The sequence below is a fragment of the Mesoplodon densirostris genome, chromosome X (genome assembly GCF_025265405.1).
Source record: "Mesoplodon densirostris isolate mMesDen1 chromosome X, mMesDen1 primary haplotype, whole genome shotgun sequence".
Lineage (NCBI taxonomy): Eukaryota > Metazoa > Chordata > Mammalia > Artiodactyla > Ziphiidae > Mesoplodon > Mesoplodon densirostris.
Window position 1 is genome coordinate 105,879,808 of NC_082681.1, and position 25,172 is coordinate 105,904,979.

The 25,172-nt window shown below is 40.0% G+C and overlaps 1 protein-coding gene across 1 annotated transcript; it reads right to left on the reverse strand.

The window, feature by feature from the left end:
• Positions 1–15,077: 15,077 nt before the first annotated feature.
• On the reverse strand, positions 15,078–15,368 carry LOC132482534 (small integral membrane protein 12-like). Its single transcript, XM_060087854.1, has one exon. The coding sequence runs from the start codon at positions 15,354–15,356 to the stop codon at positions 15,078–15,080; it is 279 nt and encodes a 92-aa protein (XP_059943837.1). The 5' UTR covers positions 15,357–15,368.
• Between the last annotated feature and the right edge of the window lie 9,804 nt (positions 15,369–25,172).

Genomic DNA, 25,172 nt, shown 5'->3' on the forward strand with positions numbered 1-25,172 from the left:
TTCCCTTCTAGGTTCACTGGCTGGTCTAATAATGAAATTGACATAAGAAAGGTTAACAGGAGAAAAATAAATTTAATTATGTACCTATGGGAGCCCCACAAAGATATAAGACCCCCAGGCAGTCTGGTAATTGAAGCCTACATACCATCCTGAGCTATGGAGAAGGGGCGTAGGGTTTTAGAACTTCAAAGGAGAGGAAGACAATTCACAAGAAGATGAGAGGAGTAAATGTTTGGTATACAAATGTTTGCCATGCCATGCAAGTAAGTATTTCTAAAAAAAAAAAAAAAAAAAAATCTCTGGTAATAGTTTTCTTTCTGGTGCAAGCCACCTATTTAAATGCTTTTAGGATGTTAAAGGAGAGCTAAAAACCTCTTCCTGAACCTGCAGTGTCTTGACTGCTTTCAGCTCAAAATAATCCCCATGCCAAAGTGGCACATTTTGGGGGTGGTGTATTCTGTTTCCCTTCACATGTCAGTGTTCTTATTTGCAAAAGTTCTTATTAAAAGGCTTAGATTTTCTAAAATAAATTATCCAGCTATTTTTTAAATTGTTTTATCAAGTTTTTCTATACATTATTTTAAGAAAAAAAATTGCTTTCCTCCTTAAATGTTCTTGCTGACTGTTTTCATAAGCCTCAATGACATTTCTCCACACTTAAAGAAATTTGATTGTACAAATTAAGGCCACTAGAATACCATTTACCCTCCTAGAACATTATTTTCCTGAATAAATGATTTCCTAGAGTTCTGAAAGAAGATTAACACACTGAACAGAACACCTTAGCTCACAAGGGAGTCTGATTATTTACTCATTAGGATTTACTTAGAAGATACTACAAAGACTAAAATCCTCAAGATGGAACAGAATTATGTGATGGTACAATAACACTCATTTTATTGATTTGACTTTGATTTTCTAACCCTGTGTCTTGTGATTGTCTCATTTTCTTATTAAGGTTATAACACCATAATGTTAGAAGCTGTGACAAGAATAATAAAGTCCAGCTTCCTCATTTTACATCTAATGAAACAAAATCCCTTGCTTCCAATCCAATGCTCTGTCCAGTAAACATCTCTCATTATCATGACATGTTTATCTTCAAATATAAACTCCTTGGTGAGAGGAAGTGTGTGTTTCAAAAAATACATGCACATATAAAATATTCACAAATGTTAATTAATTATGGTGTTGATGGAATAAACATCAGTAAAGTAGTTTTATATTTGACTTATTAAGAAACACAGACTGTTGATCTTAGTTGAAATACCAGATATCAAGGAAATTTTTCAGAAGTGTCTATTTTATAATTTGATACTGATTTTATAAATACATCCCTCTTTTGGGCAGCATTGACACTTTTATTATACTTTCCACTGGAGAAGTTATTTGGATATATGCGTGTGCAGAGCAGAAGTGGAGGAGTTTTATAAGCAACCACACATTTGTTCTGAGAGGTAGCATAAAGGCAACATAAAACAAATTAGAGATAGAAAAAGTCCTACGAAAGAAAGAAAATGTGTTTGTGGTGAAAACCAAAATAACGAAGTTGCTTGCACAGAGAAAGACTATTCCATTCAAAAGGCAGAGAATTCTGACAAGAATTCTGACAAGAATCAGATGGTCACAGTGTCTATCAAAGCACAAGGTGATGCCCCTCTCCCCCCGCCCCCTCCAGCAAGTGGATACAGAATCCCAACTGGCCTGGCTAAAGATGTGCATATTAATCTATCAGAGACTGATGTCATCAAATGCCTGTATCAAGCCACTATCTCCTCTTGAACCTGATCTTGTATTGATCAAGCAACCTTCAGACAATTTGCCTTCCATCTAAAGAAAGGGGATGTGCTAATCTTATCATTCAGTGCAAATCTCTGTTTCACTGGACAGTTTTCTTTTCCTCATAATATGTTGCTGGGGAGGAAAATTTTTCTTTTTACCTTTCCAGGTTCTGTGGAAGGTCAAACAATTAAAATGTTATTAACAGGAAAAAAACAAATGTAATTTCATACACATGGGATTCCCATAAAAAAAAAAAAAGAGACCCAAAAGGTAGCCAGGTGATTGAAGCTTATATAATATCCTGAGCTAATAAGGAAAGGAGTGGGGTCTGGGGATACAAAGAAAAGAAGGCCATTCACAGGAAGGCAGAGGAGGTGTCTGGAAAACAAAGGTTGCCCCTGTTATGCAGATAAGTTTCTTAAGTAAAAAGGTATTTCTAATAATTCTCTTCCTGGTATAGGCCCCCTTTCCAATGCAGATTTTGGCAGTTATGGATGGGGAGGTAAAGGATTTTTCCTGAATCTGCTGGGTTTTCATTGTCTTTAGCTCAAAATAATCTGTAACTGAGCAGGACCCTATGGGGCCTTCCCGGGACAGGCCTTCCGCCATATCCTCTGCTTTAGCTCCTCTCTGAAGTACCCAGATAATAGTATTTGATGCACATTTCCTGAGTTGTTTTGCAGACATGAAAACCCCTCACCAAATGGAACATGTTAACTATTTGATGACCATGAGCACATCGCCCCCAGGCCTCCTGGAGCCTAAGGACTGGTCATGTTAACCCCTGTGATGCCACCCTGTTACCTCACCATCAGCCAATCAGAAAATTGTGCACAAGCTGATCACATACCCTGCGACCCCCCCCACCTCACCTGGCCTTTAAAAATGTTTTGCTGAAACGCTTAGGGGAGCTTGAGGCTTTTCAGGGCATGAGCCATCCATCTTGCATGGCCCTGAAATAAACCTTTCTCTGCTCCAAACTCCAGCGTTTCAGTTTGTTTGGCCTCATTGTGCATCGGGCACACGAACTTGTGTTAACAAATCTCACGCCGATGTGGGATGTAGCATATTTTGGAGTGGAAAAATTCTGTTCCCCTTCATTGCCATCAGAGTCTTGTGAGTTGACCTAGCAAATTTAGTCTCTGTGATTTTAAATATTTCTATAGTGAGTCTAAATATTTATATGTTGTAAAACCAAGGGGCATAGGTAATACTGTAGTTAATTCACCAAGATAAAGATATATCATGAGGCACTTTGGAAACTGGACATCTACCTTTCTTCATGGGCAAAGAAAGCTTTTCAACTGTTTTACTTTCAGGTTTCCAGAATAGATACTTATTCTACTTTTAAGTATGCTTTTGTTTTTCAGATCTATATTACTAATTCATAAGTACACCACCACTATATTTATCACTATGGTTTTATGCCTACAATTGTGTAAAATCATCCAAATTAATGTTTGATACTATGTTACTTATAGCTGAAAGCTTTGGACTGTTGGCAAACTTCCAAGTTTGAGATTTACTAGTATCTTGAAGGTTCTGGTTACTTGAGATGTTGTCCTTGGTAGGTAGACACAGGACCTAAAAATGGATATAATACCTTTTTTTTTTTTTGATGGATCACAACTAGTTTCTTAAACTTCCTTTGGAGGAAAGAATCAATGTATTTATAAGAGTGAATATATTTTGTCAAGACTCTCGTATTATTTATAATAAAATCTGATGTCCAATTAAGAGCTTGTATAATACTTTACCTGTAAAATTAAATTACGTTCCCAAGTAATGGAAATTTGTGTATTCTATACTCTGCAACTGTAATATTGTGACTCATAAGAAATATATATTTGGTCATTTGGATGACCAAATTCTATTTCTCATATATATTTGGTCTTCATCCACAGTTCCTGCCTCACAGCTCTCAAAATCCTTGGAATTTCCTGAGAAAATAGCAATGGAATATCTTTTGTTATAATATTTGGTCTTTTGCCCTCAGTTCCTAAAATCCCTTCAGAGCCATAAAAGTGAAATAGGTGTGTTATCATTCATAACAAGTCCCTTTCTACCACAACTGGGTTTATGTTAGCAAAATGACTTTTGGAAAGCACCTAAGGATGGATGGAGGCTGGTTGCCAGGGGAACCAACCACAAATAGAGGGGTGGAACTTTCAGTCCCACCCCCTGATTTCTGGGGAGGGGAGAGGGGCAGGAGGTTGAATCAATTACCAATAGCCAATGATTTAATCATTCATGCCTCTATAATGAAGCCTCCACAAAAACCCAAAAGGACAGCCCAGAGCTTCCAGTTAGTGAACACGTGGAGATTTGAGGAGAGTGGCACTCAGAGAGAGCATGGAAGCTTCGTGCTCTTTCCCTTACCTTGCTATACCCCTCTCTTCACCCTGGCTGTTTCTGAGTTATATCTTTTTATAATAAACCATAATAAATCAGTGATTTAGTGAGTAAAAGGTTTCTCTGAGTTCTGTGAGCCACTCTAGCAAATTAATCAAACCCAAGGAGGGGGCTGTGGGAACCTCAGCTTTATAGCCAGTCAGAAGTACAGATAACAACCTGGATTTGCAAGTGGTGTCTGAGGTGTGTGTGTGTGTGTGTGTGTGTATGTGTGTGTGTGTGTGTGTGTATGCACGCAAATGCGTGGGGGGGGCAGTCTGCTGGGACTGAGCACTTAACCTGCGGAATCTGATGCTATCTCTGGGTAAATAGTGTCAGGATTGAGTTGTTTGGTGGTGTGAGGGCACCCCCCCACGTCAGAAATGAGTACTGATCCAAACAGCAATACATCAGAAAAATCTTACATTGTTATCGATAGCTATAAACAGGCATTAAAATGTATTGTTCATATGCCTAGACTATCACTAAATCAACTCTATAGCATCACTTTCTAACAGAAGTTTCTGTGATGATGAAAATGTTCACATAAAACATTGTATCACCTAAGGATGCTACCAGCGAACTACTAGGGCTCTTTAAGGAATTCGGTACAGTCGCAGGATACAAAATTAATATACAGAAATCTGTTGCATTTCTATCACCAACAACAAAGTATTATAAGGAGAAATTAAGGAAATAATTCCATTTACCTTCACATCAAAAAGAATAAAATACCTAGGAATAAACCCACCTACAGAGGCAAAAGACCTGTACTCCAAAAAGTATAAGATGCTGATGAAAGAAACCGAAGATGACACAAACAGATGGAAAGATATATGGTGTTCTTGGATTGGAGGAATCAATACTGTTAAAATCACCATACTATCTAAGACAATCAACAGATTCAACGCAATTCCTATCAAAATACCAATGGCATTTTTCAAAGAACTGGAAGAAATAATTTTAAAATTTATATGGAAACACAAAAGACCCTGAATAACCAAAACGATCTTGAGAAAGAAGAACAGAGCTGGAGGAATCAGGCTTGCTGATGTCAGACTATACTATAAAACTATAGTCATCAAAACAGTATGGTACTGGCACAAAAACAGACACACAGGTCAATGGAACAGGACAGAGAGCCCAGATATAAGCCCACGCACATATGGTCACCTTATCTTTGACAAAGGAGGCAAAAATATACAATGGAGAAAAGACAGTCTCTTTGTTAAGTGGTGCTGGGAAAACTGGACAGCTACATGTAAAAGAATGAAATTACAACATTCTTTAACACCATATACAAAAATAAACTCAAAATGGATTAAAGACCTAAATGTAAGACCAAATACTATAAAACTGCTAGAGGAAAACATACGCAGAATGCTCTCTGACATAACTCGCAGCAATAACTTTTTGGATCCATCTCTTAAAGTAAAGGAAATGAAAGCAAAAATAAACAAATGGGACTTAAACTTAAAAGCTTCTGCACAGGAAAGAAACCACTGTCAAAATGAAAAGACAACCCACAGAATGGGAGGAAATATTTGCAAATAATATGACAGATAAGGGATTAATATCCAAAAATATATAAACAGCTCATACGACTCAACATCAAAAAAACAAACAACCTGATTAAAAAATGGGCAGAAGAACTGAATAGACATTTTTCCAAAGAGGAAATGCAGATGGCCAACAGGCACATGAAAAGATACTCAAAATCACTAATCATCAGGGAAATGCAAATCAAAACCACAATGAGCTATCACCTCACACCTGTCAGAATAGCTATCATCAAAAAGAACACAAATAGCAAATGCTGGTGAGGATGTGGAGAAAAGGGAACCCCTTGTATACTGTTGGTGGGAATATAAACTGGTACAGCCAGTGGAAAACAGTATGGAGGTTTCTCAAAAAACTAAAAATAGAACTGTTATATGACCCAGCAATTCCACTCCTGGGCATACATCTGAAAAAACCCAAAAACACTGATTTGAAAAGATACATGCACAACGATGTTCATAGCAGCATTATTTACAATTGCCAAGATATGGAAGTGACCTAAGTGTACATTGACAGATGAATGGATAAAGAAGTGGTATATATACACAATGGAATATTACTCAGTCATAAAAAAGAACAAAATTTGGGCTTCCCTGGTGGTGCAGTAGTTGAGAGTCCACCTGCCGATGCAGGGGACATGGGTTCGTGCCCCAGTCCGGGAAGATCCCACGTGCCGCGGAGCAGCTAGGCCCATAAGCCATGGCCACTGAGCCTGCATGTCCGGAGCCTGTGCTCCACAATGGGAGAGGCCACAACAGTGAGAGGCCTGTGTACCGTAAAAAAAAAAAAAAAAGAACAAAATTTTGCCATCTGCAGCACCATGGATGGACTTGGAGGGCATTACGTTAAGTGAAATAAGTCAGACAGAGAAAGACAAATACTGTGTGATCTCACTTATATGTGGAATCTAAAAAGTACAACAAACTAGTGAATATAACAAAAAACAAGCAGACTCACAGATATAGAGAACAAACTAGTAGTTATCAGTGGTGAGGGGAGGGAGGTGGAAGATAGGGTGGGGGAGTGGGAGGCACAAACTCTTGGGTGTAAGATGGGCTACAAGGATGTATTATACAACATGGGGAATATAGCCAATATTTTGTAATAGCTGTAAATGGAAAGTAACCTTTAAAATTGTATAAAAAATATAAAACAACAACAAAAATACAGTATCACCAAAATGGTTGCCCTAGCTACTTATCACTATTGAGCACCTGAAATGTGGCTAAGGCAACAGAATAACTGAATTTTAAATTTTACTTATTTATATTAATTTAAATGTATATTGTTATATGTGGCTAGGGGCTCCAGTATTAGACAGCACAGCTCTATAGTACATATAGGGAGACTAGAATTTTGTCTTATAAATGTACTGATTAATTTTAAGAAAAAAAAGTGAGCAAGTTAGAACTAACGTGTGTTTGTAAATAACTGAGTGAAATCCTTACAGATATCAAACTATATGTTTCGTTAATTGAAACTGTCTTAAGGTTAAGTACTATAAATGTCTAGTTTTGGTACTCCTTTATTTTGAAAAGCTAGCATTCATTACTTCTTATATTACTTTTCAATCATTTGTTGTATTAATCATGGGGATCTCTGTCAACTAAAATTATGTTTTAAAACTTAAATTATATTTCCTAATCTTCATGGTGTATAGCATTTTTGTTAGGAATCTAGAAAACACTGTTGATGATTACCAACTATATTAAGTGAAAGGGCTTCCGATTACCCAACATAACATAATATCAAATAATATCTCCTTCTTCTCTCTCTCTCTCTATATATATATGTTATAATCCTGATGATTTTTTTAAAAAACTATCTTCTACATGCTAAATGTCAATGTGTGTATTTATATACGGTAAATCCTAGCCATTTTTGCAAATGTTCTGATCCCACAGGCTTCTAAATAAAAATGTTATCAAAATAAACAGCAAAAGTGAGGAGACGGTAGGAAATTAGAAAATATATGTTTATTTCCCCTCTTGTTTTTTCTTCCTAGTTAGATGAGCCAGGTATTGGAGGAGAAAAAAAAAATAGGCTAAACTTGAAAGGTTGGACTGAACTGGTATATACTAGATTGAGAGAACTGAGTTGCATAATATTGAAGCTTCCCAGAATATAACCGATTACTTAACTCTGGAATCTACATAGCAACTGCTATAGTGCCAATTACAAAAGTGCAAAGCACGAGATGCAATGCCTAGATAGTACTATAGTGGCTTCACTCAACCTTGAAATCCATTTTGCCTATTTTTGCAGGAGTACCCAGGAGGAGGGTAGGAAATTGTCAGTAAGAATACTGCATTACCTGTTCCCAGAGGAAAATTTTTGTGATAAATAAAATCCAGCTTCTGAAGGTTTATATAAAAAAATGCATAGCTAAAATTGTCATCCTATAAACCAATTTATGATGCAATTTATAACAGGCTTGAAAAGAATGAGAAGGGAAAATGAAACAGGTTGCCCATCTAATTGGTACCATTCACTGGAGAGTATCTTAGGGACCGAATAATCCTTCCTAAATCAGAAGCAGAGTTCAAATTATACATTTTTTCCCAGTGTTATTGAAAAATAATTGGCACACCTCTCTCTATAAGTTTAAGGAATGATAGCTTGATCTACACATTGTGAAATGATTACCACAATAGGTGCAGCTAACATTCATTTTCTCACATAGATACAATAAAAAAAAAAAGAAGGGAAAAAAGGGAAAAAAAATTCCCCTTGTGTTGAGAACTCAAGATTTATTCTCAACAACTTTCCTATATATTGTATAGCAGTGGTAGCTATAGTCATCATATTGTATATTGCATCCCTAGTACTTATTTATCTTACAACTGGAAGTTTGTATCTTTTGATCATCTTTCTCCATTTCCCCTTCCCCCCACCATCCACCTCTAGTAACCACAAGTCTGGTCTTTTTTCTATGAGTTTGTTTGGTTTTTTTTTTAGATTCCACATATTAGTGAGATCATACAATATTTGTCTTTCTCTGTCTGACTTATTTCACTTAGCACAATACCTTAAAGGTCCATCCATGTTGTCACAAATGGTACAATTTTCTCAATTTTTTATGGCTGAATTATATATATCGATATCAATTTCTTGAAGGATTTATGCATCTATGGACACATCTATAGACACTTAGGTTTTTTGCACACCTTGGCTATTGTTTTGTTGGGTTTTTTTTCTCTTAATTCATTCAACATTTATTGGAAATGACTGTGCAAGGCTTGGTCCCTGCCCTCAAGGAACTCACAGTCTAGGGAAACAGACACATGACCATCACAGTGCCTTGTGTAAATGCTACAGTAGGAGAGCAGACACAGGGTTAGAGAGGCAGAGGGAATGGCAGTCTCTGCTTAGCTACGTAGGCTGTCTTGTGGTGTAATGGAGTTCATCAGGCAGCCAAAGAGGCCCGATGCATAGTGCACCCGGAGGCATCAGGATCTGAACGAGCATAATGTGTTCAGGAAATGGTACCAATACAAAGTAGGTTCTGTCCTGGGGGTGATGGGAGGGAGGCTAGGGCAAGATGATGAAAGAATCTGCATGGCACACAAGGGGCTTTGGTGAGAGAAGCCATGGAGGTCTTTAAGGAGTGACCTCATTAAAGATGTGTTTTAGAGAGAAAATGCTGCCAGAAGAAGGAAGAATTTTCAGGAAGAGACCAAAAGTTTAGGCAAGAGATTATGAGAGCAGGGAAGTGAGATGGAGAACTGAGGATGAATTCCAGATGAAGAAGAAGCGGGTCACCACAGGTTGGGGGAAGGGGGAGTCAGAACCAAGTTGAGCAACAGGAGAAAGGAGATGGAATCCATGCCAAACACCAGGCCGGGTGTTTTACAAACACTCTCCATCTTCACAAGAATCGTCCCCATTGTACAGATGACGCTTAGAGAAGTTAAGTGACTTTTCTGGTCACACAACTAGATTACAGAGTTAAGTTTCAAACCCAGGTCAACACCTTTAACTGTCATACAAATCTAGACAAAGATATACAGTGAGCTGTTTCGGAGAGTGATCTGGAGCTTGGGGGGAAACTCACGACTACAGATAAGACATCTGGTAGTCCTCAAGGTAGATCAGCAGGTGGTTGAAGCCACAGGTGAGGCTAAAACTGTGCAGCAAGAAAAAAGCCAAGGATGAAACTGGAAGAACACTCACAGTTAGGAGAACAGGAGGAACCAGTGGCAGAGGAGACAGCTGGAAAAGGAAACAGAGGTGGTGGTGAAGTAAAGACAGAATTCAGTGAAGAGTGCCAGACACTGCAAAGCATTAGTATGACTGGGAATGGATACCACATTTGCAATCACAAAGGCTTTTAGCCAAACTGGCTTCACCACTTTAGTGGTGGAAGCAGAGAGCAAGCAGCAAGGGCTAAGAGAAATGCAGGGATGGGGCTGAGGGCTTGACAACCTTGGTTGAAAAAAGAAATCAGGGACTTCCCTGGCAGTCCAGTGGTTAAGACTCCACACTCCCAATGCAGGAGGCACGGGTTTGATCCCTGGTCGGGGAATTAAGATCCCGCATGCCATGCGGCATGGCCATAAAAGACAAATAAATAAGAAATCACCTTGAAGGTTGCATCTGAACCCATATATGGAGAGTGTCAGGCCACACGGTTATGCAAAATTCTCTAGCTGCACTGGGCAGTTCAGGCCCAGAAGCAAACAGAAATGGACAGTGGACCTGGGGTTGGAAGTGAAGGAAAAGGGGCAGTAGAGAGGGGAATAAAGGTACAAGGGACTTTGGACTCTTCTAGAGAGAAGAACTGCCCTTTCTGGGACACCAGTAAAGATGTTTAAAAATCTCAAAAAGATTTGGAGGACCCATTTGGAATTTTTAAACAAAAAAAAACAAAGCCAAGGTTCATCTCTTCGTTGTGTAAAAGGGATTTGATAAACAGATAACTAATGTTAACCAATTTAATTAAAAAAGAATAGACTGTTTTAAAGTACATCAAGGTACCACGGGAACAGGATGCAAAATGATACACACTAATTACTAATTACTCCTCTTTACTCTTCAAGCCGATTCCCCAAAGACTTCTACTTAGCAAATACTTTAAGAGACTGCTCAGAAGAAGAATAAAGGAGCATTTAGGTCTATTCCATTATTCAGACTGGCTGCCATCCTGATTCGATAAAAGGGAGATTTTACTGGGATAGAACAGCACTTGCATGTTTTTGAAGCTCTAAGCTGGCTTCTCACTCTTTTTACACTACAGCAGGAAGGACATCAGTACCCCTATTCTTCCAAGGCCAGAAGAGGTGAAGGGGCATGTCCCAGGCCACCCCAGTCTCTTGCCTCCAAGTCCAAGGCTCTCACCTCCACCCATCCTGACGCATGCTACTCTCAGGCGTTCCCCCACACCTCGCTCCGCCCGTCTTGTCTCTGACCTTGAGACAGCACTGATGCGGCTACTACTTAGCAACACAGGTTGAAGCCTGCACCCCTGTGGCCAGCCTGGTTCTTGGACAAGGCAGCCTTTCCTGTAAAATACTCCTAAGAAGCCCTCAACCACCAGGCCTGAGAGGGTCCCTGTGAGGGTGGGTCCCTGTGATCACCCTCCCAACCAAGGCTGCTCTCCCCTCCGGATCTCTAGCTCACTAGGATCACAAGGCTACATGGAACTGCTTTTCCTGCAATAAAACTACAGCAGCCAACATTTATTGAGCACCTACTTGTTGCCATGGACTCTGCTAAGAACTTTACATATGTTACCTTAACTTTGCAACAACCCAGCAAAAATAGGTACTCTTATCCCTGTTTTACAGATGAGGATAACAGATACCTGAGGCTCAGAAAGGCTATGTGACTTGCCCAAGGTCATTCAGCTAGTGGTTGAGGCAGTACTCATAAGTCTGTCAGACTTAAGAATCCACTTTATTTTCACTGTACCACACCGCCCTGGCTCACCACTCTACCAATGCCTAGAGACCCACCCCAGAGTGGAAAAGGAAAAGTGAGGCAAGGCACGAGCCTTTTCATTTTCACTGCCTGGCTCCCAAGTGACTCTGGGGACGCGGATCCCATGGTGTTTCACTCGGCCGACGGCCTCACCAGCCTGGGGCCCTGGGAAGCTGACAGGAGTCAAAGGGCCCCCTGGCAGGCTTGTCCTGGCAGCTGCCCAGCTGACTTGAGCTAACACAGCAACAGGCACAGGAAAGGCTCGAGAGAGAGTGGAAAAGCACCAGACCCTGGGCTGCTGAGGGCAGAGAAGTGATCCCTGCCATGCTCAGACGGGATAACGCAGCTCTAAAGCCACTACTTCCACCAGGCTGGGAAAAGACCCGGGGCGGGGGCCGGGAGGGGTGGGTAAAAGCCCCAAGCACATCTACTTACTACTGTGTTTCAGTGAATCGTGACTGCTGGGCCAACCCAAAAGAGGGTCACGCGCCTCCAAGGTGAATCAGCAAGAGTGGAAGAAAACCAGTCCATGCCTTGGTTGGTCCCAGCAAGCCTGGCCCACCTTTGCCCCATCCACAGAAACCCTGCTGCCTGATGACACCTGAGCAGAGGCAAGAAAGCATGCTCTATCTCATAGCCCCAGGTAGCAGCAGAGCTCAGCCAGCCCTGGGAAAGAAAGAGCCAGCTGAGAATACTAATAGACTTGCTGGAGGCAAAAATTCAGTGAGGGCAAGCCCGAGGAAATAAAATTATTTAAAAGGGGCACAAAGTGAGACTAGAAAAAGGGAGCACCTTGGACTTTCAAAGATAGTGCTTCTTCCATCAGGCATTGGGAGGACGTACATCAGTGGTGGCGGGGTTATTCTAAAATATCTGAAAACCCAAAAATGTCTTAGTCTGTGGGAAAACTTTTTGTGTGTTATTTCTGTAGGTTTTCTGTCCTGTAATGTTTTGCTTAGGCCGATATTAAATTACATATGTGCAGGATGCCCGAAAGTGTTTCGAGGGAAACCAATCCTGGGATCTAATGTTTGCCACAGTTGTTAGATTGCTTAAAAACAAAGCATATCTCTCAGATTTCATTAGAAGGCAAGGGGCAGCTTGACAGGTGGCATATTGGCCGCCACTGGGTCAAATTAACCCTATGGGTATGTTAGCATGCTTAGAATTTTTAAAAAAATAAATTGTCAACATTTAAAAATCAGAAGTTCAATCTGGTATCTCTGGGCAAGCAGCACAAATTGGAAGAAGCTGCATAGCCACTGCCCCCTTTAGGCAGGCCTGTGCTTTCTAGTACCTGGCCTGGCCGCTCATTTAAGCCACCTGACTGGCCCCTGTAGGCAAGAGAGTTTGCTACTAGTGGTTTAGCCCAGTGAAGGGATCCCAGGCTTGGTCGTCCTCAGGACTGCCACAGGAGGGCAGCACTGGTCTGCCCATGAGGCCTGAGTCAGCCTGAGCCTGTAACCAAGCTAAGCTTATTAGCACATCCTTTCAGAACCAGAAACCTCATCCTCACTTCAGCAGCAGACCCTGCTTCCCCACGCTCCCCGTCGGATTTATGCCCTGAGAAGCAACAGCAGCTCATCTCAACATTTCCAGCAGGCCTCGGCGACTGAGGGGAAGCCACCGACTCGACTTGCCCCCTCCTTCTCTGGCTACCACTTTCCACGTCCCCCCCACTCCTCCCACTCCACAGCCGGCATCTCTACCTGTTCAGGAATTCTACCTTCACCCACCTGTTAACATCACTGGGCCTCAGATCCTGAGGTAAGAGGCAGGGCAAACAGCCTCCCCCTTTTAAGGCAGGTTCATTCTTCATCAAATACTCATTACTTGCCTTTGCTCACTCAGGTTAAAGGTAAGTTGACTACGTGAGGCAACAGGTCTGCTCTCTGCTCTCACCCCTTCCAACCTCACCGACAACATCTTTAGTGGCAGCATTTAGTATAAGCCCCTACTGCCCTTCAGGAAAGACATTTAGTATTATGCATTGAGGCCCTTAAAACCGTTCGTCCCATTTCGTCCATAATGCCATTTACTGTTCCTACCATTTAGTCCAAAAATGCAGGAAAATCCTTATATAAGATACTCTTTGCAGTATTTCTCCTAGTGAACAACCAGAAACAACCCAAATGTCCAGCAATAGGGAAACTGTTAAAAACAAACTATGCTATATTCCCACTTGATGGGCAATTATATAGCTAATGAAAACAATTAGGATTATGAAGACCATGTGATAAGATAGGAAAGTGATTATGATATGAAACACTATGTAAAAAAAAAGAATATAAAATTAAATGTACAGTAATAAATATCTAAAAAAACTAGTCCAAGAATTACTGAAAGATACCAAAATGTTAACATTTTATCTGTACTAGAGCCCTCAGAGTGTGGGTAACCTTTTTTAAACCCCTACCAAATTTAACGTACATATACTACTTTTATAGGGAAAAGTATGTGTACACGTGTGTATGAAGTTGGAAATTTTGATAGCAATTGTTAAGCTCCCTGGTCTACTCTTAATGTAGACTTTGAAAGTATATAAGCCTCATATGTTATCGTGATAAAAAGGCCCTTGGGAACCTGTGCCTCCAGGACTCACCGCCTCCAGGATCCAGTGCAGCCACGCTAGTAAAACAAAGCTTCCAGGGCCCCAAAGTCCTTAGTTAAAGGCTAATTTTATCCTATCCGGAGATGACTGCTTTGCATAACTCCTAGGAGACCGCAGCACCACCTGGAAGATAGGATTAGATCAAAATGGTTCTCAGGCACCACTTTAATCAAGTTTTGCACTACACAGTAATGGGGTGGGGGTGAAAGACGGTGATTGTTTTTAAGCTAATTCACCTGCCCCAAGGTGAACAGCCTGGGCTCCCAAGAACAGAAAACTGCTTTCCTTCCCAGGGGAATCTCCTTCCTGAGCTGACAGGACAGGATTTCAGGGAGAATGAGCACAAAGGACAAAGCAAGCTAGTTGAGGGAGCCAGGGAGATTTCTGAACTCTTCCCAGTGCAAACTAGAACTAGGCATGTAGGTACCCCTCCTAAAGGCATCACCCCAATCCCAGCCACTCCCACCTGAGGCCAAACTGCCTTCCCACAGGGACTGACGGCCAATGTTCACTTCATCACTCTCCTCCCAGTGGCGCACCTAGCAGCGCAGAAGCCTGAGCAGCTGTGGCCACCATCCAGCAGAGGCAGCCTTCAGGCGAGAACCCTCATGGGCCTTCCTCTTCACTGGCCCCTCAGCTACTAGTGTGTCTGCCTGGCCATAGCAGAGCAGCCAGTATGTGTGTGGCTGTGTGGGGCGGGAGGGGCCAGAAGAAGCAATAAAGCAAATCAGATGTGGGTTCTGGTTGCCGGGTCGACATGGCAGCAGGGCCAGTCTTGGCCCCCAGAAGGACCCATAGGGCCCTGTGTCCTCCATTAATTCTTCTCCGGGCGGTTTCTGTTCAGGACAGCTTTAGGGGCAAATTCCAGCTTGTCCTTAAGGCTCACGACCTGGGTGTGGTCCTTGCCTAGCAGCTCATCCAGCTTGCGGTCCTCCCGGCTCTCCGAGATGCTCTTCTCCTTCTCCACAGGCTGGGGATCCTTCCCCGGGATAAACCATTCCAGGTGGTAGCCCACAGCCCCAACCACGAAGGCCACGGGAAAGGTGACATAGGGAGCATAGGTACGCACCACGGTCCAAAGCACAGGCCACATGACATCTGCGCCGCAGCTCACACCCCGCTGTCTGGCCCCCACCCTCCGCCTGTGCTCCCACTCCTGGAGCACCGAAGCCGCCAGTCCCAGCGGCCCTCAGGGCCTCGCCCCAGACCCCGCCCACTGGCGCCCGCGATCTTGGCTATTGTAAATAATGCTGCTGTGAACATGGAGGTACAGATATCTTTTCCAGTTAGTGTTTTTGTTTCTTTTGGATATACTCCCAGAGGTGAAATTGCCGGATCATATGATAGTGCTCCTTTTTTTTTTTTTTTTTTCGGTGCGCGGGCCTCTCACTGTTGTGGCCTCTCCCGTTGCGGAGCACAGGCTCCGGACGCGCAGGCTCAGCGGCCATGGCTCACGGGCCCAGCCTCTCCGCGGCATGTGGGATCTTCCTGGACTGGGGCACGAACCCGTGTCCCCTGCATCGGCAGGCGGACTCTCAACCACTGTGCCACCAGGGAAGCCCTGATAGTGCTCTTTTTAATTTACATTTTTCTCTCTCAAAATGAATTAGTGTTTTGGAAATATCAGATAACATGATGAGGGATTATCACTTTTTGATTCTTCAGTTCATTCAACAAGTATTTCCTGATCACATAGCCAAGCATTGTGCTAGATGCCGGTCTGGAACGTCAGAAAAAACAAAAAAAAAACAAAAAAACGAGACAGATACCTTACCTTCATGGAAGTTAAGGTTTAGTTGGAGAGAAATTCAATAAGGAAATAAATACATAAATATAGAATCATAAATTGCAATACGTGTTTTGAAAGAATATACAAAGATGCAATGGAAGAGGATATCAGGAAAAAATGGTTATATTTGGGGGCTAAGAAAAATGCCAATTTGAGAAAGTGACAACAGGTTGAGATCAGAAAGATGAGAAGGAGTTAATCTGGGGCAGAGTGAAACATATGGAACCTTCCATAAGAAAGAAAAAAAAGCAATTTGATAATAAGAGCAATTCAGAGGTATTATCCAAATATTTTGCATTACAGGGCATTAGAATTGTTTTAAATAATGGAAATCAATAGTTTTTTCAAGAATTTGTCAACATTTTTTTATTATTAAACCATCATATTAATTAAAGTATTCTTAATAAAATCAAGAATCAGGCCTTTTGGGCCTCCCTGGTGGCGCAGTGGTTGAGAGTCCGCCTGCCGGTGCAGGGGATACGGGTTCGTGCCCCGGTCTGGGAGGATCCCATATGCCGCGGAGCGGCTGGGCCCGTGAGCCATGGCCGCTGGGCCTGCGCATCCGGAGCCTGTGCTCCGCAACGGGAGAGACCACAACAGTGAGAGGCCCGCATACCGCAAAAAGAAAAAAAAAAAAAAAAAAAGAATCAGGCCTTTTTATTGTAATGAATTGATTGCATCATTTGCTCAATTTTGAGTTAGCATTTAATATTGAAATCTTTTTTTAATATTTATTTTTATTTATTTATTATTTTAGTCTGTGTTGGGTCTTCGTTGCTGCGCGCAGGCTTTCTCTAGTTGACGCGAGCGGGGGCTACTCCTCATTGTGGTGCGCGGGCTTCTCATTGCAGTGGCTTCTCTTGTTGCAGACATGGGCTCTACAGCAGGCGGGCTTCAGTAGATGCAGCATGTGGGTGCAGTAGTTGTGGCTCGGGCTCTACAGCGCAGGCTCAGTAGCTGTGGCGCACGGGCCTAGTTGCTCCGCAGCATGTGGGTCTTCCCAGACCAGGGCTCAAACCCATGTCTCCTGCATTGGCAGGTGGATTCTTAACCACTGCACCACCAGGGAAGCCCTTGAAATCTTCTCTTCTAATTATTTCCTTGTCATTAGATTAGTAGAATGTCTTCCTAGCTACTCATTCAAAAAATTTTACAGACTTTTATAGTGTTAAGTGACCACTTATTTAAACTGATTTACAGTACAGAGTCCATCTGTTAGAAATTTTTAAATTCTATCAGATTACCTAGAAAAAAAGAAAATAGGCATTCCAGGATGGAACCAAGCTGTTCTTTGTAGAGAATCCTTTTGTTTTTTTCAAAGAGTTTTTCCTTAGCTAAAATTTTCTTAAAATTATTTTTTTCTAGTATCAGGAAACTAAAGCCAAGTCTACTTTTGATGTAGGGTGGAGGAGGTGGCATTTGGCCTTGCACAGCACTTTGTTAACCAGTTTTCTTCGAGCGGCATTTTCTTTTGTTCTGAGGTGGCAGATTTGTAGCAGAGTGGCATCCAGAAATCATTGTAATTGCAGCAGTATTTCATGCAATTGCTGAAGAGTACTCTCTGTTCAAGGATTTCAAAACACTTTTCTAATGGTAAATTACCTTCACAGTATTCTTTTTTGTAAACTGCAAAAAAACTGAAGCACAGAGAGCCATAGTTTATCAAGGTCTAGTGCTGATTTTCTTAGGCAACGTATTTGTTAGACATCTTCTGAATGCTGAACGCTTTGCTGGATGCAGTGAAGAGTTTCAAGGGAAATAAAAGATAAGTTTCCTGAAGTCAGTTGTTTGGCTTAATGAGAGAGATACAAGAACCAAAGAAAATTATGCATATGTAGAAAACATTTATAGAGCCAATTATAGATGTCCCCATTAAGTGCTTAAGTGTTTAGACTGGTGAAAAGGCTGGATAAAGAGGTTTCATTGTATAATTAGGATCATTGGCCTTGAGAAAGTTTTTAATGAGTGAGGCAGATGATTTGACACTGCAAAATGGGGACGACATTCTAGGCAAATTAAGTGGCATATTCAGTGATATAGAGGCCAAAGAGAGGAAAGTTTATACGGGGGTTGGCTTGCAGTACTGCCAAATACAGTAAGAGCTGGATGGTCCCAAATCAAGTAGAATAAGAGGCCCTTTGGTTAAGGGAAGAGTTTCTGGCAACAGGAATACCTGGAGTAATTTTAAGTGAAAAGCTCAAAATGACATCAAGGTAAAGTCTTCACTACATTATATGTCAAAAATTGGACAATAGAAGGGGAAGGAGAAATATAGAGGAAGGGCCATCAGCAAGAATTCTCTGGAGACACTTTATGCATTGGGTAGCAATGGGAATGGAGAATCAAATCTTTAGAGAAAAATCTTAGAATCATAGTCATTAAAGAAATCTTGGAGATCATTCAATTCACTCTTTATCAAATTCTAACTGGAAATGAAATACAGGTTTAGGTACTGTTGTATTAATTCCGAGATACTTCTAAGAAACAGATGGAAACAGAAACATAAAATGTTACTGTGTAGGTTCAACTGATTATATTTTAATAGAACTAGAAATTTTACTATGACATAATTCCCTCTGTCTCTGTTCAGCTCACCAAGTCCCTCTCTCTTGTCTCATTATATACTCATGGATCACCTGAATGACATTAAAAGCATTGGTCTGAAGCAAAAATCCTTAGAATTCAAACAAAAAAACAAGAATTCCCATGACAAACTATTTTTATACTTGTCATTACTACAGTTTGATCTTATGTACAAATTATTCACACATTTACTAACTCAAACAATTCTCATACATACCCTATCATAGTACATCATGGTGTATTAGCAATAGCCTTGGGTAGTAGATTGAGTAAAACAGAGCGACAGGCTATGGATTTTCTTAAAAAAACTTCCTTGGCAACAAAATTATTTTATGTTTAACAACTCTAGCAATAAATATTATTATCAGCAGTATTGGTGTACGCTATTATCAATTAGTGATAATAATTCCTATACTTTTTTCATAAAATATATGCAGTTGAGGACTAGTGCTTTATATAAAGTTGTCTAAGTTTTACTTTCCTGTATCAAACTTTTGATGGGGCCTGAACAGCAGAGAATTTGAGATTGTACTTCTTTTTTTTTTTTGCGGTACATGGGCCTCTCACTGCTGTGACCTCTCCCGTTGCGGAGCACAGGCTCCGGACGCGCAGGCCCAGCGGCCATGGCTCACAGGCCCAGCCACTCCGCGGCATGTGGGATCCTCCCAGACCGGGGCACGAACCCGCGCCCCCTGCATCGGCAGGTGGACCCTCAACCACTGCGCCACCAGGGAAGCCCCGAGATTGTACTTCTTGATGGGAGCTTCTATTGAAGAATTTTATGCCAGGTGTAGGGTTGACATTCTATTATGAAAATTGAGATCCCCAGATAACATTACTACCTGCATGAAAAACTCCCTTACTTCTGCATAGGAGTGGGCCATATATACTCAGAGGTAGAGAAGTTACCAAGCTTAATGTATCCACATGTATCAGATGGTGAGATGAGTTGACCAAGGTCATTTTATTAATATGTGGTAAGATCATACATCTGTCAAAGGAGTTCTGATGTCAGGATCAGACTGTCTTCTCCACCATCACAGCAACATAGAGACAGCTATGTTACGAGAGAGAATTTCTACTATCACATTCTTTGTTAGAGTATTTACCCAACAGTCAGAATGAAAAGTACACAAAGTCTTCAGCATTGGAAAAGCTATGACAAAGTTTCCTAATTAAAATATCTGTGCGAACAATTTATTAACTAAAATATGCATTTTATTCTGTTTGCACACATATTCTTCTCACCTCGAATCAAGGAGATATTTGAAGATAAAATGGTAAACTCTTGGGATTATTATCAGAATTAAAATATACATAATTTTGAAGAGGACATTTTCATGAAAAATATCTCTAGGTATTAACATAATTCATGTAGATGCATTTATTATGCTTCATGTATGTATATAAACATTGTAAGAGCATTAGTGTAAACCAACAATTGGGCATGATGGTGTATAAGGCACAGCTTGAAGAAAAGTAGGGGCCTCTTTTTTTATCCTTTGTGCCTTCTAGAACAGTATTACCCAATAAAAATATAATTTAATATGTAATTTTTTTTTTTTTTTGCGGTACGTGGGCCTCTCACTGTTGTGGCCTCTCCCGTTACGGAGCACATGCTCCGGACGCGCAGGCCCAGCGGCCATGGCTCACGGGCCCAGCCTCTCCGCGGCATGTGGGATCTTCCTGGACCGGGGCACGAACCCGTGTCCCCTGCATCGGCAGGCGGACTCTCAACCACTGCACCACCAGGGAAGCCCTTAATATGTAATTTTAAATTTTCTAGTAGCTACAGTTAAAAAGTAAAAATTAACAAGTGAAATTAATTTCAAAAAACACTTTACCCCAACATAACCAAAATATTATAATTTCAATATAACACTGCTATAATTTCACTATAATATTAATATATATTAATAATATAATCCAATATGATGTTGATTACATTAAAATTATTCAGCAGATGGTTTACATTCCTATTTCATACTAAGTCTTTGAAATTCAGTGTGTATTTGGACTTATGATACATCTCAATTTAGTCATGTTTCAAATGCTAAGAATTAAAAGATAAACTAAGGCATATTAAAAATTTTAAGAGTTTATTTAAGCAAAATTCAATCCAAATTGGGCAGCAGCTAGTACAGCAGAAAGGAGCTCAGAGGAGCTATACAAAATGAAAAACTTTTATAGACAGAAGGGAGCAAAAATAGGGAAGCTACACGAGGAAAAAAAGCAGGTCAGTTATTGCAAGGTTACTTTCCTTTAGGGGATGGCAGGTGTCTATGAGGCAGATTACCTAACTAGTGCTGATCAGGCTATTCCTGATTGACTGGTTTAAGATTTCATTTCTGGGAAAGCTGAAATTGTAATTAAGTTGTCTGGGTTTGGTTTTATGGGGCTTAGCATAAGTGACTCCATTTTGGGCCTGTTGTCTCAATTTTAACAGAGCATATGGCTATAGTATTGGATAGCACATCCTCAGAATTTATGATCTTTACCAACAACTTAAAAAAGGTAAAACAATCCCTGAATGTGTGTGTTTGTTTATTTTTTGAGGAGTCACAGTTTATTGGCTCTAGTTTCTCTACCAACGTCCACATGCGAAAAATCAAAGTGATTTTTCTACTGTTCCAACTTGAACATGTAACTACCTTTTTTGAGGGCTATACAAGTTTCTGGGTAACAATTTGGAGTGGGAACAATGGTTCTTTGAGAGCTTAGTACTAACACCAGTAAATATAATTCCTTTCAATCATCTGGAGGGATAATAACAAAAATTAATATTCTGTAAAGATATGTACAGCTTAATGTCCCTTAAAGGTAGGTATTGTGTTCAAATTAGGAAACTGTGGTTCACATATACTGTGCAACTACTGTTACCCAGGCTTTCTGACTGTGATTTCTATGCTTTGAGTTCTATGTTGTTTTTATTAGAGGGAGAAAAAAATAGTGTAAAAAACACATTTGCTTCATTTATTTGTCTATCAAATGTTTATAGAGTATCAAATTGGCTATTTTAGGGATAACATGAATTTATCTGAGCATACAATAGAATTTTTAAGGAAAACAAATGTTTAGAAAGGGAGAGAAAACTTCATGGAATTATAAGTGATATAATATTGGGATATTAATTTTTTAAAGCAAAGTATTTTGAAAATTTACTTTAACTTTTCTTTGGATCCTATGCTGTAATTTTTAAACTTGTAATTTTTAATTAGAAATGACTTCTCCAGTGACCTCTAAAGTCATTGTTAAACTCAGTGTTAATATGGCTTCATATAGCTTTGTTTAATTTTATAACAATAATAGACATAATATTTTTAGTGCAAAAATGATTAAGTTCTTTTTTAGGAAAAAGATCCCCTCTCAAGAGGCTTAATTAGTTGAAGTGAATATTAAGCAAGCAGAAATTTTCAGAAGAACCTTCTCCTTTTAAAAACAAGATTATTGGGCCTCCCTGGTGGCGCAAGTGGTTGGGAGTCCGCCTGCCGATGCAGGGGATACGGGTTCGTGCCCCGGTCTGGGAGGATCCCATATGCCGCGGAGCGGCTGGGCCCGTGAGCCATGGCCGCTGGGCCTGCGCGTCCGGAGCCTGTGCTTCGCAGCGGGAGAGGCCGCAACAGTGAGAGGCCCACATACCGCAAAAAGAAAAAAAAAAAAAAAATAAAAAAAAATAAAAATAAAAACAAGATTATTATGGAATATGGTTTATTCAGCCTTTCAGTGTCCTCCTTGATTGGAATTTTCATAGCAGAATGAATAAAGGAAAATCAGTTATACCTTTACTTTGTCTCTTTAACTTGCTTTTAAAATAATCATTATTCTAAGCCTTTACCTGTTTCCTCAAAATTACTCCCACTATTCCCATCTCGGCAAGAGATACAGCTATGCACTGAAGTTCACCACCCTGGTCCTATATCCAGGAGGTTCACACTTATGCTGCCATGATTATTGTTTATTGGTGATATCTGTTCTGATTGGTAGCACCCATGGACTGATCATTAAATATTCTGAATTGGACCCTAGTCCTGACCATCTACATCCAATCAAATCAGTCTTGCCTCCTTCCAACTCACCTTCCATGTAGCATTCATTATATTGCTTCAAAATAATCCATCTAATGATGAGGGTCTCCTCCTTAAGACATTGCAATGACTTTGCATTGTTCTTGGGATAAACATCAAACTCTTTAATATATGCTAAAAGCCCCTGCCCATCTCACCAACATAAAATCTTGTGATCATTCCCCCTTGTCTCCAACTCTAGCCACAGCACCTTTATGGAGCTTTTCCTAGAAACGAATGTTCTTCTTAACTCTGCTCTAATTTTCCCTGCTCCCTACTACTGTTTTTGTCTATTATTCATCCTTTAGAGGTCGGTTCCTCAAAGAGGCTGTTCCTAACTCTCCAGCTTATTCAGCATCCCCTGCTGTGTGCCCTCATACCAGCCTGCACTTTTCCTTTGTAATTTATCACTGCTCTAGTTAAATAATTCCAATTATAATTAAACTAATCATTATATTTAATGTTTCCCTTGCTAGTACGTAAGTGCCACTAACACAGGGTCATTACTGTCCAGTTGATTTGCTCTATTCTGAGTGTCTATCACAACACCTTGCACAGAGTAGAATTCAATAAATATTTACTGACTAAACAAATGAATAAATGAAATATGTAATATATTTAAAATAACACATTTATAATTTATATGTCCACATAACCATGGTTATGTAACAATATTTATCATCATGCATCAAAGAGCAATTACATGTAATTAGCAAAGTGATAAAATGGCAGAAAATAAATGTGAAATACCAAAAGCAGTTTTGCCACAGATGAAAATTCCAATCTGCTCTTCTAACAGCTTAGAATTCTTTGTTAAAACTTTTAAACAATGTGGAGTAGCAGGAAGATCCCTGGCCTGGGAATATAGGAATCTGGGTTTTAATCTGGCTGTTGTACAAAAAACCTGCATGATCAAGAAGTCACATTCATTTCTATTAAAATGAATTCAACTTAAAAAAAAAAATCCTAGCACAGGATTTCCTTAACTGTGTTCCCTGGAACTGTAGCTGGGTAATTTAATTCAATATGTGTCTAGAGTCTACTACCTCTCAAATGTTTCTTGTCTTTAAGAAAATAATAACAAAAATTATACTAGTTTAATTGCTGCAGATACCTTACATCTATTTAAAAATGTATAAGGTATTAAAATTTCTGCTGAAAAGGTTTATAACTTGCAAAGTTTGATACATGTCTGTTCATATTTTAAAATAGTATCCCAATCTTTTCTGATTACTTGATTTTTTTTTCAATTTTCTAAATTTCAACATCTTTTGAATGTCCTTGTTTTAAAATCTGCCCTTCTATGCCACAAGATTGAATATACATGGTATAGTCCTTTAATTAAAGATTATGAGAAATGGAGGCAATTTCTTTGAACAAGCAGAAATTCTTTCACATAGAAAGTTAAGTCTTTATGCTGGTTAATCTACTCTTTAAGTACATGTAAGAGAAAAATGCTTTATAAAGGAATGTTCATGATGAGGGGCAGGAAATTTCCCCCTCTGACCCCTTGAGTTCTCATAGCTGGACTGATAGTAAAATTGATACAAGACAGATTAACAGGAGAAAAAGAAACAAGTTTTAATTCAAACTCATGGAGGTCTCATAGAAATAGGACCTAAGAAGCGGCCAAAGTAGACAGCTTTTATACTTATCAAACAAAGAAACAAAAATTTTATGAGGAATTGACAGGACAAAGAAACTTAGGTTTTGGGTGTTCAATTAGTGAAGAATCTAAACAGAGTGTGAGCTTGGGGTAGTCAATTAAAGAAGTAGCAAGGTTTGTTTATACAGGATTCTTGGCCTGAATTCCCTGTCTCTGGCAATAAGGGTGTCCTTCTACCTCCAGATGCAGGGAGTGCACCTTTCACATGGGAGATTTTTTTCCTGCTTTCAGGGAGACAAAGGAGAATCAGCATGCCCCTTCTGCACTGGCCGTTTCTTAAGTAACTTTAATTCAAAATAATCAATATGTCATTGCAGCATATTTTGGGGCAGCCCACCCTGAGCCCCAACATTCTCTATCATTGACCCTAAAAGAGTCCATATGAAGATGAAATACACTTTCTTAAGTCACCACGTACAGTCATTATTATTTTACCTGTATTAAAAAAAAATTGGTCTAACAGTCATAAACATAAGTTAACAATAAAAGGCCACTCATCAAATGGAAGAATAAAAGCCCACTCATCAAAGTGAGCCAAGATATTAGCCAAATATTCAAACATATTAAACTTTTCACAGAAATTCAAAAGACTGTACTTAGTGTATTTCCTGTGTGAGACCCATTTCTCTTAAATGGGATGGGGGCAGGATACCTTAGACAACAAGATAAACTGTTTTTGCATATGGAATTTTCTTTATAAATTTTATTTTTCATGGTGTTTGCTCAAGATGCTTCTGCATTTCTGGAATGATATAGTTAACATAAGGGAGACGTTCCAAGAATGAATTTATATGTATTTTGGCCATC